This window comes from Phyllostomus hastatus, unplaced genomic scaffold (genome assembly GCF_019186645.2).
Source record: "Phyllostomus hastatus isolate PE091 unplaced genomic scaffold, TTU_PhHast_1.1 phas_contig_196, whole genome shotgun sequence".
NCBI classification, from domain to species: domain Eukaryota; kingdom Metazoa; phylum Chordata; class Mammalia; order Chiroptera; family Phyllostomidae; genus Phyllostomus; species Phyllostomus hastatus.
The window spans coordinates 229,738-245,810 of NW_025333709.1; the positions used below are offsets into that span (position 1 = coordinate 229,738).

The window sequence follows — 16,073 nt, forward strand, 5'->3', positions numbered from 1 at the left end:
CGGCTCCAGGAGGGGCCGCGCAGCTGGGGTCGCCGGCAGGGGCGGGAGAAGGGAAGGGAGGAGCACCCGCAACGGCAGCGGCCGAGTCCCGTCAGGCACCACACCCGGGCCCAGGCGGCCCAGAGGACACGGAACGGGGTCGCCGGGGGAGCGGCACCTGGCACGCCACCCGCGGCCTGCACAAAGTCTACGGGAAGAAAATACCCTGGGGGGGCGGGGGGGGGCGCGCACCGCTGACCCAAGAGGAAGGGAGTATGAGAATCAGACCGACTTCTCCCAAACCACGCGGATGAGAGCGGAGCAGGACGTCTGAAGTGCACACAGACGAAACGACGCGGAAGCCTGTGCCCTGGGGAATTGCCCTCCAGAGCGAAGGCTGTTTCTCAGACGGACAGAAACCGCAGGAGCTTGCTGCTGCTGGTCCTGCTCCGTGCACATCGCCGCGAGCGAGCGTCCGGGAAGACACGAGGGTGAACGAGGACCCCCCTGCGGTCGCCCCCACTTCTCCAGCGAGTGGCCGGCTGCTCCCAGTGGCAGCGGCTCGGGCGTCCGTGCACAGCAGCGCCGAGGGGGTCGGGCCGGAGTCAGGCGCCCCCATCACCGGGCCGGGGCGCGGCGTCCCTGGCGGGGGCGGGCCCCAGGCAGCCGCGCAGGGCAGTGGGAAGAAGCAAAACACACAGGACGACGAGTGGCCACGACGGAGTCGTGTGAAACACTCGATTCAAACCGCGGAGGGCGGACGGAGCGGAGACAGAAGGGGCAGCGCAGCGCAGGCCAGGGCAGCAGACCCAAGACGGCGGCCGGCGACCCAGCCCCGCACGGACCCCCCGGCTCACCGGGTGTGACCGACACTGCTCCCGTGTGAGCCACACGGCGGGGACCTGCTGGCTCCCCGTCAGCTTTTTGGGAAAGAGACTTTTTAAGTCACTGAAATTCACTGTTCCCTCGACAGCTTGTGTATTTTTCGCCTCATCTAAGAGATCTCCTGTGTACTGTGTTACAAAAATATCCCTCTACAATTTATTAGTTTTTCCTTAAAAAGACTGCTCCTCAGAACTAGCTCTTTCTCCACTTACTCACTTTCAGTCTTCAGGAGGGAAGACAAGGAGGAAGGGGAAGAGAGGGACACAGGTGCACAAGAGACACACGGACCAGCTGCCCTGCACGCCCCCAGCCACAGACCCGGCCCGCCACCCAGGCACGTGCCCCGGCTGGGAACCAAACATGCAAACCTGTGGCTTTCAGGATGACGGCCAAGCCACCGAGCCACACCAGTCGGGGCGGAGTTAGGTCTCCTGACCAACCAGCAGTAACGCACGCACGTCGCTGCCACCAGCTGGGGGTGGACGTCCTCGCTTCCCCTGGGGACGCACGTGGTGTCCGCACAAGTCCTTCCCCAGCCCGGGTCCCCTCCCGACTCGCAGGGCCCCCCCTCGACCCCCCAGCCCTGCGCCTGTGGCCGGCCACTGGGCCGGCCTGACCGCCTCATGCCGCAGCCTGGCGGTGCTTCCCGGCGGGAGCCACCTGTACCACAGACCAGCTGCCCCGCACCTGGTGGCCGAGGGAGCGGCACGCGCCGCCCCAGTGAGCACGCGGGCAACCAGACACGCTCACACCTCGCCCGGGGGAGGAGCTGAGTGACACGCCCAACCTCCGTGGGTGGGAGGAGGAGGAGGAAGGCCTGCGCCCCAGACAGCGGCAGGCTCGGGCTGCAGGGCCGGGGTCAGGGCCGGGGAGGGGCCCAGGGGTGCACCCAGCCCGTCGTCAACAGAGAGGCCGCTCTTGTCAGGGAGAGCAGACGGGAAGCAATGAAAACGCCCCAGGAGCCCTGGCTGGTGCGGCTCAGGGGACTGAGCGTGGGCCTGGGAACCGAAGGGTCACCGGTTCGATCCCCAGTCAGGCCGCGTGCCCGGGTTATGGGTCAGGTCCCCAGGACAGGGTGCGCGAGGGGCACCAGATCAACCTCTCTCTCCCTCTCCTCTTTCTCTCTTCCCCTTGCTCTAAAAATAAATAACGTCTTAAAAAAGAAACCCCAAGTGAGAGCCACGTGGATGGAAGGCCTGACATACGAGAAAACCATCAAACACACATTAGCTCTGGCACTCGTGTCCTGACGCACAGCCGACCCACGCCGAGGGGCGTGGAGGGCCGCCCTGCACACACGGGAGGACACGGAGGCTGAGGAAGGCGGGGTCTGCGGGGTGCGCTCGTGCTCTCGTCAAAACCAAACAGGAGCAGCTGAGGCGCGGGCCAGGGGAAACCGCCGTCACGGTGAGTCGGTGTGCCGGACGGAACACGGACCCCGGGAAGCGAGCGCAGGCTGCAGGCGGGGGCAGAGCACGCGGCGCCAGAGCGGTGAGACTCCCCGCCCGTGCGCCTGGTGCCAGGGAGGGCGGCCCAGGCCGGCCACACGGCTCCAGTGCCCGCCCAGGGCGGCGGCCGGGGGAGGGACGCAGCGTGCTCGGACCCTCACGCAGCCAGGGCGTCGGGGGTCTGCAGTGCTGGCCCCGGGACGTGTGGGGACCGTGGGGTCCGAGGCCTGTGCTCCGACGGACGAGGAGCAATAGACGTGAGGCTGGGAGCAGGTTCCCGGGACATGGGCCCGCTGTGGGCACGCTGAGGCCACGCCTGCGGCTCACGGAGGCCCCCCCGCCGAGGACAGGCCCCCCAAGGACTTCTGGGTCCAGACCCCTACAAGGGGCGGCAGGGGAGAAGGCCCAGTGGCCCACGAAGTCCCCATTGGCAGTGACCGGGGCCATGCCCCCAGGAGTGCAGCTCATACCCACCCACACAACACGCACACCAGCACACACGTGTGCTCACACACATGCTCACACACATGCTCACACACACACGTGTGCCTCTGCCTGTGGTGCCGACTCAGTCCTGGACACACACCAGTGCCCGTGGCACCAGGACAGAGGAGGAAGCCAGGTCGCGCGGAGCGTGCTGAGCACAGCCGGAGGGGCAGGCGCTCGGCCCCGGGCGTGAGTGTGTGGCTCCTCGAAGGTCGGCGTGGCTCCGCTTGTGGGACAGGCAGCACGCAGAGCGGTGGCCTCACGCCGAGGCCGACGTCACGCCGGCCGTGCTGGGGACCTGGCCCAGGTCGCAGAGCTGCCGCTGGACACAGCCGGTGCAGGTCACCAGCCCGGCCACAGGGCCTGCGCAGACAGGTGCCCCCCCAACATGGCCCCCGCAGGTGACGCCCTGCACGCACAGGCTCAGGCGTCTGGTCCGAGTCTGAGTTCTCACGCAACGTCAAGCGAGGCTCCACGTCCCCTGCTCTCCGGACCCCCAGGAGGGAACCGGGCACGCGTGACGTCGTCGTCACAGACGGGCACGCCCAGGCCAGGGTGCGGCAACGCCACCCCCGCGTGCCCAGCACAGCGCCGCCAACTCTCCTCCGCTCTCCGCCCCGTCCCTCCAGGTAGGGCGGGGGCCGCCCTGCTGGGCAGAGCCCACCCCGGGGCCCGTGGGCCTCACTGGCGGCCACGAGTGCGGGTCCTGCCCGGTCCAGGGCAGCAGCACCCGCAGGGCGGAACACCTCCACAGGCAGAGCGACCGCGTGCTGTCGCGCAGACCCTGAGCCCGCGCGCCCTCGACTCACTTGGCGACGGACTGGATGACCTTGGAGGAGGTGTCCTTGATGTTGGTGAGCAGGCGCCCGGTGCCCCCGCGCAGAATGTCCAGGAGCCCGCCGTAGGGCTGGTCATACTCGGCGACCACCAGGCCTGCAAGCAGAGACGAGCCTCAGGCGGCGGCCGGGCCGGGCCGGGCCCCGGAGAAAGGAGCGTGCGGAACCCCGGGCCCCGCGGCGAGCCGCACTTCCTGTCCGTGCCGACCGTCTGCCCCCCACGCGCGGGCACAGAGGGCACACGCCAGCCGCTCTCGCGGGGCCGCACCGGGCCAGTCAGCGGGAGCCGTGGGGGCCCGTGGCCCTCCATGCCGGCCTCTGGGATGTCCAGCCGCTGCTGCTCCAGCAGCCGGACACCCGGGGCCTGCCGCTGCCCAGACACAGACCGAGGGCCCTGCGGAGGCAGCGCCTCCGTCCTGGCAGTGAGGACACAGGTGGACGTGGAGGGGGCGGGAGCGGGGTTGTGCCAGCGCCCTTGGCCGGGCACAGAGGGCCATGCGGCTGGGGAGCAGGTGCGCTTCTGTCCACCCGGGGGGGTGCCCCGGGTCAGCCGAGCTCCTGGCGGAGGACCCCTCAGGGGACACAGTGCCGTGGTGCCCGCACGGGGCGCCCAGACCTGACCCTGGACGGGGCAAGTCCCTCACTCACTGAAGGCGACCGAGTCACAGGGGGACCCGCTGAGCCCCCTTTCCAGCAGCAGACCCCACCCCTGCCGGAGCCGCCCCTTCCCACACACCCCCTCCCCCACACCCCTTCTCGCACCGGCCATCACGGCTGCAGCCCTCGGCCCTGGGGTCTCCCCCGTGTCTGGGCCACAGCGACCACACCTGCCGGGCCCCCGAGTGTGGAGACCGAGCCCGTGTGGTCCTGACGGCACGCCCTCACGCCTGTCCCTCGTCCCGCCCTAAACACGGCACTGAGTTCTGGGAGCTCGAGCCCACCACAGCCCGGAGAGTGGTCCCAGGGACCCGGGCGAGCAGCCGCTCCTGCTGCCAGGCCACATGCCCAGGCAGGACTGGGGCAGCCCGCAGCAGCTGCAGCAGCACAGTGGCCCCGGGGCGGAGGGTGGGTGCAGGCAGGGGAACTCACCTCCACCGTGGCCACTGCTGGCAGGGCCCCCGGGCGGGGGCGGCCCCCGGGGCGGGGCGGCGTGTCCGTAGCCCCCGTTCTGCTCCAGGAGCTGTGAGGGTTCAAAAGCAGGTCTGGAGGGTTAGAGAGGTCGGAGTCCACACAGGCGCCGCCCTGCCCACCCGCCCAGGGAGACGAGGGCACAGGCCGCGGCTCCCGTCTCCACCTGACCTGGCGTCGAGCCCTCGCACCGCAGTCACGCGGGTGACACGCGCCAGCTCCCACGGCCCTGAGGGCTGACGCCGGCGCCCCCTCAGGGCCCTGCCCCACTGCCCCCACGGGGCCCCCGCACACCCTTCTGCAGCGTGCCAGGCCCCACCGTCCACGGGGGCGGGGGCCGTGCAGCGAGAGGCCTGTCTTCCCTAGCGGAGGCCCGGCCGCAGTCCCGCTCAGTCTCCAGCGGCCGCGGGGCCCCCCCGGCTCCCCCTGAGGGGGAGTCAGAGATGAGCTGCTGGCGGGGCTTCTGAGGACGTTGTGGTCACCGCGCAGAGGTGTCACCGCGCTGGGCTCAGGGAGCAAGGCGACGGGAAGCTTCGTCCCTCCGGGACCTGGCCGGTGGCCAAGGTTTTGACACCCATTCCGTCACCGTGGGCAGCGTGTGGCTGTCCCATCGACCGGGCCCCCCTCACACGTCCTCCGTGACACCGGCCTGCCCGCCAGGCTCTGGCGGGACAGGACGCCCCCAGCTGCCCGCGCGGGGCCGCGCCACCTCGTGTCTCAGGGCCGGGTTGTCCCCGACACGCAGCAGGCGGGGTTCTTGCCGCCGCTGTAACAGCACGGCCTGCTCTCCCCTCCGCTCCGTCCTGGGCTCCAGGTGGGCCCCGGGTCACCCGCCCGCCCCTCGCGGGCACAGCTGCCTCACTGCCCGGGGCCGAAGAGCCCTGCGGGGGGGCCGGGCGTCTGAACCGCGGCCCTGGCGACGCCCAAAGTGCTGAGAGGGCAGGGTGCTCGGGCGCCCTCCGGCTCGCGGCCTGGGTCTGTGTGTCGGCGTCGCCGACGCCCCGCGGGGCGCTCCTGGCGGCACGCACGCGAGGGGCAGCCCAGAGCAGACGTCTCCCTGTGCCACCGCGCCTTGCCCGCCGCCCCACGCCCTCCCCGCTCGCCTCCTCGGCTGCTGCCGGACGCACCGGGGCTCTCCTTGCACCTCCTGCCCCCAGACCCGGGCCCGGGAGGGTCTCCTGGCGGTGCTGCCGCCCTCCTGTCAGGTGGCCCCTGCCCCTCCGAGGAGCACCCGGAGGCCGCACGTACCTCAGTGATGGGCGACTTGGGGTTCACGTCCCTGGCAGCCGCGATCTCCTGCAGCTGGTTCACCAGCTCTGTGATGGACAGCCGCTCCTCTGGGTTGACCTTCAGCGTGGCGCCTGCAGGGGGCGGCGTGCGCTCAGGGGCCCAGCGTCCCACAGCCCGGCCCTAAGGCCCCTCCCTCCGGGGAGGCTCCTGACTTTCACAGCCAGCCAGGTGACGCTGGGAAGGGTGAGGGGCGCTGGGAAGGGCGAGGAGCGGACGGAGGGAACCGCCCACCACCGGGAGCGCTGTGACTCGCAGGCCCGCGGGCAGGTGTCCCCTGGGAAAGCTCGCACCTGGGAGGCTGCCCTCGCCCCGCAGCCCCCGCACACGGGACTCACGGATGAGGCCGTGGAACACGAGGTACCGGGTGTCGTCCGCGGGGATGGAGTACTTCCCGTTCAGGATGCGCAGCCTGGACCCGTCCTCGAAAGGGTGCTGCCCGAAGCACAGCAGGTACAGGATGCAGCCCAGGGCCTGGGGGCGGGGGGGGGCGGAGGTGAGGGGCGGAGCACGCGGGGTCGGGAGGACACAGCCCCGGCTCAGGCTGCTGTGACTCGCACGCGGGAGCAGAGTGCTCCCTGCCCAGCCAGCCAGCACCCCGTGCTCCCGGGGACAGGGAACGGCGGGGGCAGGGGGCGGCCACACCCCACTCTCCTCCTTCCCGGTCCCAGTCCCCACATCCGAACCCTGGGGCGTGTCGGCTGGGCAGCAGGGTCGCCGACTCCGGAGGAAGGTGCCGGCCCACCAAGCCCGCACAGGGGGACGCGCCCCGAGGCAGAGCAGGCCGGGGTCAGCCAGGACTTCTCAGAACTGGCCGAGCCCAGCGCCGGCCGCTCCCCACTGTCCCCACGGCGCCCCGGGGGGACGCAGCGGAGACCCTGGGTGCGGGCTCACACCCGCGTCTCATCCCGCAGAGGACTCTCAGCACACGGACACCAGGGCCTCCGGTGCGCACGCCCACACTCGCACACGCCTGTGTGTGTGCGCCCTCCAGCTGGGATGGCCGAGGCCAGTCGCTTGGGGCCCCCCCGCAGGCCCCTCGCCCCGGCTGCCCTGCCCGCGCCGAGGCCCCGCACCGCCCGTCCACAGCACGCCAGCACGGGCGCAGGCCTGACGGGCTGGGCCTGCGGGCCTCCACCCCACCCACTGCTGCCCGGGCCGACCCCGCGAACGGGAGGGAGCGGGAGGGGGCCACGGGAAGGAACGTGGCTCCTGGAGCCCGAGCTGCCCGCCTGCCCGCCCGCAGCCCCGGCCCCGGGGCCTCACCCAGATGTCCTGCTTCTCGCCGATCGGGAAGTTCGAGTACAGGTCCACGACCTCCGGCGTCCGGTACATGGGCGTCGTGTTCCTCGTGACCTGGGGGGGGACACGCCTGTCACGGGGAGGCCGCGGGGACGGCTCTCCTGCAGGCGGCCCGGCTCCCCCCAGGGCTCTCGCTACCCCCACGGCTGCCTGTCTCCAGAGCGGCCCCGGTGCCTACCCAGGGGGCCACGCGGCAGCACACACCGCGGGAGGTCAGCTGTGGGAGGGGGGGCGGACAGACGGCCTAGCTGACAGGCGCCCCCCCCAGAGTGGCCCACAGCCGGCTCTGTGAGGTGGGCCCCCTGCCTGCGGGGAAGGGAGGGCTGTTCTCAGAGCAGCCTCCGCATGAGCTCCTGCGGCCCGAGGACCCCCGTAACGGGAGCGGGCTAAACCGAGCTCACAGCCGAGTCGGGTTTTCCCGTGAAAGACCTGGGGCCCCGGCGCCCGGGGGCTGGAGCACAGCCAGGGGAGGGGCAGCACACCCCCACGTGACTAACACGCACGCCGGCCGGGGGCCAGGGACGCGTGGGCACGGCGTCGAGACCCCGGCAGACACGCATGGGCGACCCACGGTTCTGCACGGGAAGATGCCCTTCAGGGGGTGGTGGGGCAGGCCAGGCAAGTGGACAGGCAACCCCTGGGGCCTCGACCAGGCGCTTCCAGGACCGGCCCGCACGCTGCCCTCAGGCAGACTGGCCCAGAGCACCGGCGGGGGGCGGGGGGGGGGGGCGTCCGACGGCCGGGTGAGGCGGAGGGGCCCCTGCACAGGGTCCTGGGAGCGACCTGCCGGGCCAGCCGGCACGTCGTGCAGCCGGCGCGCGGCTCTGACCCTCAGCCCGGCGCAGCGCCCCCCCACACCACCGGGGGGCACACTCAGGCCGCCCCTGCGCCTCACCTCCTCCTCCACCAGCGCCCGCCGCTGGGCGCTCCAGCTGTAGTCGGGGACGTGGGACACGGTCGTGGCGCTGCCGAAGTCACACAGCTTGATGGTCCCCTGGTTGCTCAGCAACAAGTTTTCCACCTGGAGAGTTCCAGAAGACAGTCCTTGGGAATGTGGGGGCAGCCAGCCAGCCACCCGGGGGGAAAATGCAGTGCCCTCTCCAATCAAAACCCACACGTGCCCCTTTAGAGGGGGGCCGTTCGGGAAAACCCAGGCACAACCAGCCACACATCAGAGACGAGGGCGCACTGCGGCGGCCCCCAGAGCAGGCAGGGGACGCAGAGGCCGGCGTCGTGCCGTGGAAAAGCACCGCACACGCCGGGGAGCCGGGGAGAAACCCGCCGGGAGGCGGCCCACCGAGACGAGCGTTCAAAGTGCAACACAATCAGCACCCGCGCCCCCACCAGCAAGGGCACAAATCGGCCCCAGTCACGCGAGGCCCGCGGCCGAGGACGGCTGTGCCCGCAGACACAGGGCCACGGGGAGCCGCCCGGCCCCCAGGCGGACGCGAGCCTGCCTGTGGCCCTGGGGAGCGAGGGGCGCCGGACTGGGACCGGGTGCCCGGCGGCGGCACGAGCCCCGTGGACAACAGGCTCAGGGCAGGAGCCGGCGGGACCGGCGGCCAGCGCCCGCCCGCACACAGCGCGCTGACCGCTGCGAGTGACCGCTGCAAGTGACCGCTGCGAGTGGGCGCCCCCCCCCCGAGGCTTCTGGGAGGAGACAGAAGCGGCACCTCGGCAGAAGCGCAGGCGGCAGCGTCACAGTGCCTCCCCAGCGGGGAGGTCCGAGCGCCGACACACGAGAGAACGGCCACTTCGACTCGCAGAAGGAAATCGCCACTGAAACCACACAGCCTGCGGCCGGCAGGGGCGCGGACCGCGGCCCGGGGACCCCGAGCGACGCTGGCGGGAGCGCCCACACGGGGACACAGGCAGCCGCCCCCAGGCAGGGGTGTGGCCACCCAGAATACAGAGGACGCCTGCCCCCAGCAGCCCGGGCAGCAGGGAGCCCAGGGCACCCACTCTGCTGACCACAGGCCACGCGCCAGACGCGCCCTGAAACCACAGCGCTGAGCGGGAGCCGACGCAGAGGGTGTGGCCCGGGGCCCCACGCGGCAGCCAGGGCAGGGGAGCCAGCGCGCGGGAGGGGCAGGTGTGGGAGCAGCCACGGCGCAGGCGGCGCGGGGCCTCGTGGAGGGTGCGCCCACCCGGCGGGGGGACAGGAGCTGCGCCCCAGGGCTGCAGGGACAGGCGGGAGGGCCAGGTGAGGGGCACTCGGGGACCCTGGAGGAAGCCCCAGGCCCAGGGGCAGGGCCCCGGGTGCGAGGCCCCCACGGCATCCGCAGCGTCAGACGACGGGCAGGGAGGGCTCTCTCACTGCTTCAGAGGAGAAGCTTCTGGAAGACCCACACGCCGTCAAGAGGCTCCCACACGGTGCCCCTGACTTCCCGGTGGAGCCTGGCTGGCGGGAGCCGCGGCGTGCTAACTGGTGGGCGGGGTGGGGCGGGTGGGCACCTTGAGGTCCCTGTGGATGATGGGCGGCTTCTGCCGGTGCATGTGCTGCACGGCGCGGCAGGTCTGGTAGAAGATCTTCAGCACGGCGTCGCAGGACAGCGGCCCTCGGCTCTCGCTCTTCTTCAGGAACTCCACCAGCTGCCCTGCAAGGGACGGGCTCTCACCACCGCGGGCCCCACGCTGGCCGCTCCCAGGGCAGGGGACCCCGCAGGGCCAGTGCCCACTGGCCTCCACTGGTCATTGCGAAGAGGGGTCTTTCAGAAACAGCTCTGCAGGCAGGAAGGAGCTGAGGGCCCCCCTCGGGGGCGGGGCCTACGGGCAGGCACCCAGCACCACCCTGTGGCCCTCCCTCCACAGAACCGGCCCCCACGCCCTGTGCCAGGCCGCCCCCCACGCCCACCCAGCAGGCACCCCAGGCGTTCTGCCCTGGCCTTACATGCAGCTCCCGGACAAGGTCTGAGCAGCCCATCTGCCCCTTGAGGGCAAGGCCGTGGCCCCACCGGCACCACCCACCCCCTCACTTGTGAGGTGGGTCACTCGGCTGCTGGGGAGCCCACGGGCTTCCGCAGCCCAGCGTCAGTGGGGACCTGCGACACACTGAGCAGAACACACGAGACAGCCCAACACTCATGGCTGAGGACTCGGAGGCGCGTGGGCTGGGGGTGGGCAGCAGGCACGGCCACCCCAATGGCCGGCAGGCCCCCGCTAGCCCAGCCACGGGGACCCTGGGTCCCGTGCAGCACCTACGGCAGCTCCCTGCACCGACACCCGTGTGGGAGACGAGGAGTGCATTCCGGGGGCGAAGTGACTGGGGGTCCGGATTTGCACGCCAGCCCCGGGGAGCCCCGGGGAGCCCGCGGGAGCCCAGGGGAGCCAGGAGAGGCCGGGCACAGACCCGGAAGCCCGCTGTGGCTCACACCTGCACCACACTGTCCACGGACCCTCGAGACTGAAATCCGCAGTCACAGGGGCACGGGGTAACTGCGGCCACGTGCAGACCTGAGCCGGCACCGGCAGCTCCCTGCCGACCCCGAGAGCGCTTGGGGGCGGGGCCCAGACACCCACATGGCTCCCCACCGCCCCAACCCCTCCTCCGGGACAGCCCCTCTCCAGGGCGCAGGGACCGGGTCTTGTGCCCCCCTCGGAGAATCTGCCTCGGTGCCCCCTCCCCCCAGGGCGCACTGTCCCTGCCCCACGCAGCGGCACCCCCTGCGAGCACGCCCTGCGCCCCCGACCCGCTGAGCCCTGGCTCCGGCGGGCAGGCCTGCGCCCCGCTGCTGCCTCCGCAGGGCAGGGCGGATGCAGGCCGGGCCTCTCCTGGCCCCCCGCAGCCACTCCCGTGGCCCTCCGCCCCCATGACCGCGGCGCCGTCCCCCCAGAACACGGCCCCACACGGACGAGGCCGCCCGCCCCGCCGCGGGGGCACATTACCTCTGCAGAGCTCCGTGAGCAGCAGGAACTCGGCCTGCCCCGTGTCCGACTCCTCCTTCCCTATGGACGCCGCGGAGCAGAACTGGACGATGTTGGGGTGGCCGGAGAGCTTTTTCTGCAGGCGTCTCGTTAAAGGAGAGTGTGGAGGTCTGCATGCTCCCACCCAGGCTCCAGGGGGTGGGGGGCAGAGCGGGCGCGAGGGGCCAGCGAGTGCGCTATCTGCCACGCGCCCGCCGCACACTGGTCTGGCCCCGCCCTGCACCCGCGCCCCCTGGGCACTGAAGACACAGCAGTGGACGGGAGGACCTCGGGCCCCTGTGCATCCGAGCAGAAACACGGGGCGGGCACAGGGGCGGGGCTGTGGGGACGCAGAGCACCGCCTGGGCGGGGCCACCACCAGTGCCACTGCCACCCGGGCCGACATGCCCGACCCCAGGTCGGGCAGGACAGCAGCAGCGGGCGCGGGTGCCGGCCTGCGGGCACTGAAGGTGTCCACCCGGACCTCAGGAGCAGGCACCCTCGGGGCCCGCGGCCTTTGGGCTCACTGTGGACAGAGCTTCAAGAGGAAAAAGAGCAGGTGCTGGCAGCAAAAGGCCGGACCCCTCCTCAGGGGCCGCTCCAGCTGCAGGGGAGCACGCAAGGAAGGCCCGCCGTGCACCGCTGGTGCTGCCGGCCCCGGGCTGGGAGGCTTCCTAGGCAGGACCACAGCTGCAGCCCAGGCCCCGGCAGCGCTTGCCGCTGCCCCGGGAGAGAGGACAAGGACACAGCCCCTCCCAGAAACAGCCCGCAGGTGGGTGAAGGGGCAAAGCCGGTCCCCATGCACCCAGAGGGCGCGGCGCACGGCGGGAAAAGGATACCATGAAGCACACCTCCTGGATGATGGCCCTGCTCCGGTCTTCCTCGCTGGACAGCAGTCGCTGGGGGGGAGGGGAGGGACGCACACGAGGTTAGTGCCTGCGGCCTCCCAGTCTGCGCCCGCAGAGCCGCGCAACTGCCCGGGGCCCCCGGCCTGCGTGGGAGCTCCCAGGGGCCCAGACCCCCAAGGACTGCGCCCAGGAGCCCGCTCGTCCACTTGGCGGGGTAGACCAAGGCGGTGGAAGGAAAGGAGACGTGGGCAGAGGCGAGAGTCCTAGCCCTGGCCCGGGGGCAGGCAGGGCCCAGCCCCGCTCCCCGGTCGCCGCTGCCCTCCGCAGCGTGGGCTGGGCCCCGCCTCTCCCGACAGAACCCAGCGGTCGGCCCGCCCGCGGTCCCGCGAGACCCTGCCCAGGACGCCGGGCTCACACAGGTCACCCAGTGGCCGTGGCGCTCCTGCTGGGCGGCCTTGCTGGGCACTTCTGGCACTAGAGGCCACGCTGGCCCCCAGGCCCCACAGCCGGCCGCCGCGGCTGAGTCCAGGGGCACCGTCGGCTCCTCCCCACCAGAGGGCACAGGACAGGCGCCGGCCCCGGGACGCAGCCCGCCCGCTGCCACGCGGCCACCCAGAGACGCACACAGAGCGCGGCGCCCTCTTACCTTCAGCGCATACTCTCTGCCACTTCCCAGATCCTGAGCCTCGTACACAAACGCAAACCCACCTGGAAGCCAGGAGAACAGACAGCGGTTCAGCGCGCGGCCCGGCCGAGCACTAGGGCACCTCCACGACGGGAGACGCAGACTGGGCTTGGGGACAGCCCTCTGCTTTCTGCAGAAATTCACACGACGCTGCTTTCTTTTAATGACCCCGCTCCAGAGGCAGGGAGGAGTGAACACGGGAACGGAGACCAACGAGGGAAAACGAGGCAGGTCTCCCAGCGCAGACGGACTCGAGCGGACTGGCAAGGCGGAGAGCGTCGCACACCAGGCCGGAGCGCGGCCCGCTCGCGGAGGGAGTGGGAGGCGGCCTGTCCAGGCAAAGGTTGTGCACTGCCAGGGGCGGGGGGACGAGGCCCCGCCTGCACTCTGCCCGTCGCCGTGCCGACGAAGGGCTTCTGGCCGGGAAGTCCCGAGGAGAGGCACCTCAGCAGACACACGCTCACCGCCACTGCCCAGGAGGGGACGCAGGGCCAACTGCGGCGCTGCCGGACATCCGGTCAGGCCGTCTGCGTGTCCGAGAGCTGACCGTGGCGAGCGCGGGGCGCCGGGAGGCGCTGAGCCCGCCGTGGAGGACGGCCTGGCGGTTTCTGGAGAACTGACTCGCACGCCGGCTCCACAGCCCGTCGCTGCGTGGCTGGGCGTGCGCACCTCTGCACGGAGACGTGCTCGCCCGCGCCCACACGCTTCGCTGTGCTCGCCCGCACGGGGGCCACCACGTGTCCAGAGAGGCGACTGCGTGAGCCACCCGCCCCAAATGGGGCGCACCTCAGGGGAAGCCGGGGGACCGACCGCTGACAGGCAGCAGCGCGGCGGCTCGGAACCGAGGACGCCAGGAGGAGAGACGGGAGACAGACGCTGGGAAGCAGGGGCCGGAGCAGAGCCACAGGCCGCCTGTGGGGGGCGCCAGGGGGCAGGGACCCGCACGGCCACTGCAGGGGGGACAGACGCTCTGAGTGGGGGTCCAGGGGCCCGGTGTGCGTGCCCCTCGGGCGGGGGCGGGGGGTTACATGCACACGGGCAGTGTGGGGGTTGGTTTTAGCTCTGCGAAGCCGCTAAGAGGTTGAAACTCATAAACCCACAAGGAAAGCAGGTGGATGGAAATAAAGGGAGATCCGTGAAGGGGAAACAGCGACCACCTCACCGGTAAATCCTACCAGCGTCTGAGGGAGGAAGCAGACGGCCAGCACAAAACCTCTCCGGAGACAGGGGAGGGGAACGCAGGCAGCTCCCGAGCCGTTTCCGAGGAAACGGTGACAGCACCACTGTGGACCCAAACCGCTCCCTGACGTGCGTGCGAGCCCCCGGGAGCACACCCGCACGGCGCTTCTGGCAGGTCCTGCCGAGGACGGCACGGCACGGCCACGGGACCAACACCAGCAGCCCGGGCCGGTCCGGCCCGGCACCAGAGGCCGACCGCGGCACGTCCTGGCCTCGCGGCTCCGCGGGAGAGGAGGCTGCCAACCCCACACCCATGGGTGCGGGCCCACCCGCAGAGCGCCCCTCGGGGGACAGAGCCAGGGCCACAGAGGCAGGCCGGCGGCTCGGCCAGAGGACGCACACGGGGCATCTGGGAGCCCAGGACGCTCCGTGTCACGCCTGTGTCAGCCTCCAGACCCCGGATGAGACGCTCGCTCCAGTTTTCAAGATGCCACCACGGGGGAGATGGGTCCCGGGACCCCTGTGTCGTTTCCTGCAGCTGCACACAGACCCACACCTGCCTCAAAATCAACAGTTCCGATAAAACCAGCGACACTCCCGCCCGAGAGCCCTCGGGGCGCGACAGGTCGGCCGAGGACTGCCCAGACGCCACTGAGCTTGTGTCCTTGGGACCAGGGGCAGCTCGGGCCTCCGCGGCTGCCCGGCCGCACCCTCGCCCCGCCCCCCGCCTTGCACACGTGTGTGTGATGTGAAAGGGGACCCGTGTCCAGTAAGGAGAGACCCGCCGCTCCCGTCAGCGAGAAGGGGAAGGACGAGTCGGACGGACGTTTTGCGCACCAGAACCCAAGCCAGGCTGACAGGCAGGCCACGCCCCTCCCCGTGGCTTCACCCAGGAAGCGTGGATCCAACCACAGGTGGACACCACCGCACACCCACCCACAGGAAGGACCGCGGGCGGCGCGCGTGGGGAGGGGAAGCGGGGGCGGGAGCGAGGGTGGGCAGGCGCGCAGTGGAAGGGCCTGGCTGCTCCCCGCTCGGCGACCGCGGCCAGCAGCCCCTCGCGGGTGCAGCCCCAGAGCGCTGCCGGGAAAGCGCTCCTTGCGGCTTCGCTCCTGAGGGTGGCAGCCCCGTGGGAAGGCCCCATGTTCCCCCACAGCCGAGCGGACCGCCAAAGGGCAGCAACAAGGGACGAGACCTTCAGCGCCCCAGGGCCGCAGAGGGCTGCCGGGGTACCACGGGGGGCGGGGCGGGGGGCTGCCTGGGGCAGGAGAGCTGGGTTCCGGGTGCATGCGGCCGGCAGGGAACCTGCACTCTGCGCCTTTTCCTCTGCGTCGGTCCCTTAACTTCCACCGCTTCAGGCAGGAAGGTGTGCTCAGGCTGGGCGTGCGGAGCTCCAGGAGGCACGCACGACAGGCAGACACCACTCTTCAGCCGTCAAAGGAGGGGGCGGGCGGACGGGGGTCTGGCGGGGCCTCCTCGTGGGTCGCAGACACAGGAGGCACGGGGGTCCCACGCTGGGGGTGTGAGGGTCAGCAGCACATGAGCACTCGGGGACCTGAATGTGTGGGGCCCGTCAGCACTGTCTCTAGGAAACAGATGCTTCCACTGAGCAGGACTCACGTTCCGTAACTCACGTTCCACGTACACGTGGTCACTACCTGTGTGACAGGGACACGTGCCCATGCAAATGGTGGGCGTCCACGAACAGGAGTGGCCAAGCCCAAAGCGAGGACAGAGAGCAACTGCCACAGCGACCCCCACAACAACATCCTGCCACAGTGACCTCCACGCCACAGTGACCCCCACGCCACGGTGCCCCACTCCGGGCACCCATGTGCCCACAGAGAGAAGCTGCAGGGTGGCAGGTGCTGGTTACTACCCAAGGTCAAGCGAGGCGCTGAGTGAAACAGAGTGGCAGCCTGTGCACAGCTCCCTGCCGGCCCGGCAACTCCCGCCGTGAGCCGCCCCAGGAGCAGGCCCACTGCCACCGGGACACACGCTGGACGGGTGGCCTGCACTGCAGAGCAGCACACTCTGCCAGACACCGAGGAGCCTGGGCGAGGTGGCCCCTCGTGGGCCCCCAGCCCCGAGTCCGGCCCCCAGGGGC

General features: G+C 71.2%; 1 protein-coding gene across 3 annotated transcripts in view; it reads right to left on the reverse strand.

Moving 5' to 3' along the window:
• The window catches only part of GAK (cyclin G associated kinase), a 31,359-nt gene that overhangs the window by 13,761 nt on the left and 1,525 nt on the right, over nucleotides 1-16,073 (reverse strand). For all 3 annotated transcript variants that reach the window (XM_045834171.1, XM_045834170.1, XM_045834169.1), the window contains exons 2-11: nucleotides 12,749-12,810; nucleotides 12,094-12,153; nucleotides 11,237-11,351; nucleotides 9,806-9,948; nucleotides 8,247-8,372; nucleotides 7,316-7,405; nucleotides 6,388-6,523; nucleotides 6,011-6,123; nucleotides 4,724-4,814; nucleotides 3,608-3,731 (exon numbers count right to left, since the gene is read on the reverse strand). In XM_045834171.1, coding sequence (XP_045690127.1) covers nucleotides 3,608-3,731; nucleotides 4,724-4,814; nucleotides 6,011-6,123; nucleotides 6,388-6,523; nucleotides 7,316-7,405; nucleotides 8,247-8,372; nucleotides 9,806-9,948; nucleotides 11,237-11,351; nucleotides 12,094-12,153; nucleotides 12,749-12,810 — 1,060 coding nt within the window. The remainder of the gene's footprint in view (nucleotides 1-3,607; nucleotides 3,732-4,723; nucleotides 4,815-6,010; nucleotides 6,124-6,387; nucleotides 6,524-7,315; nucleotides 7,406-8,246; nucleotides 8,373-9,805; nucleotides 9,949-11,236; nucleotides 11,352-12,093; nucleotides 12,154-12,748; nucleotides 12,811-16,073) is intronic.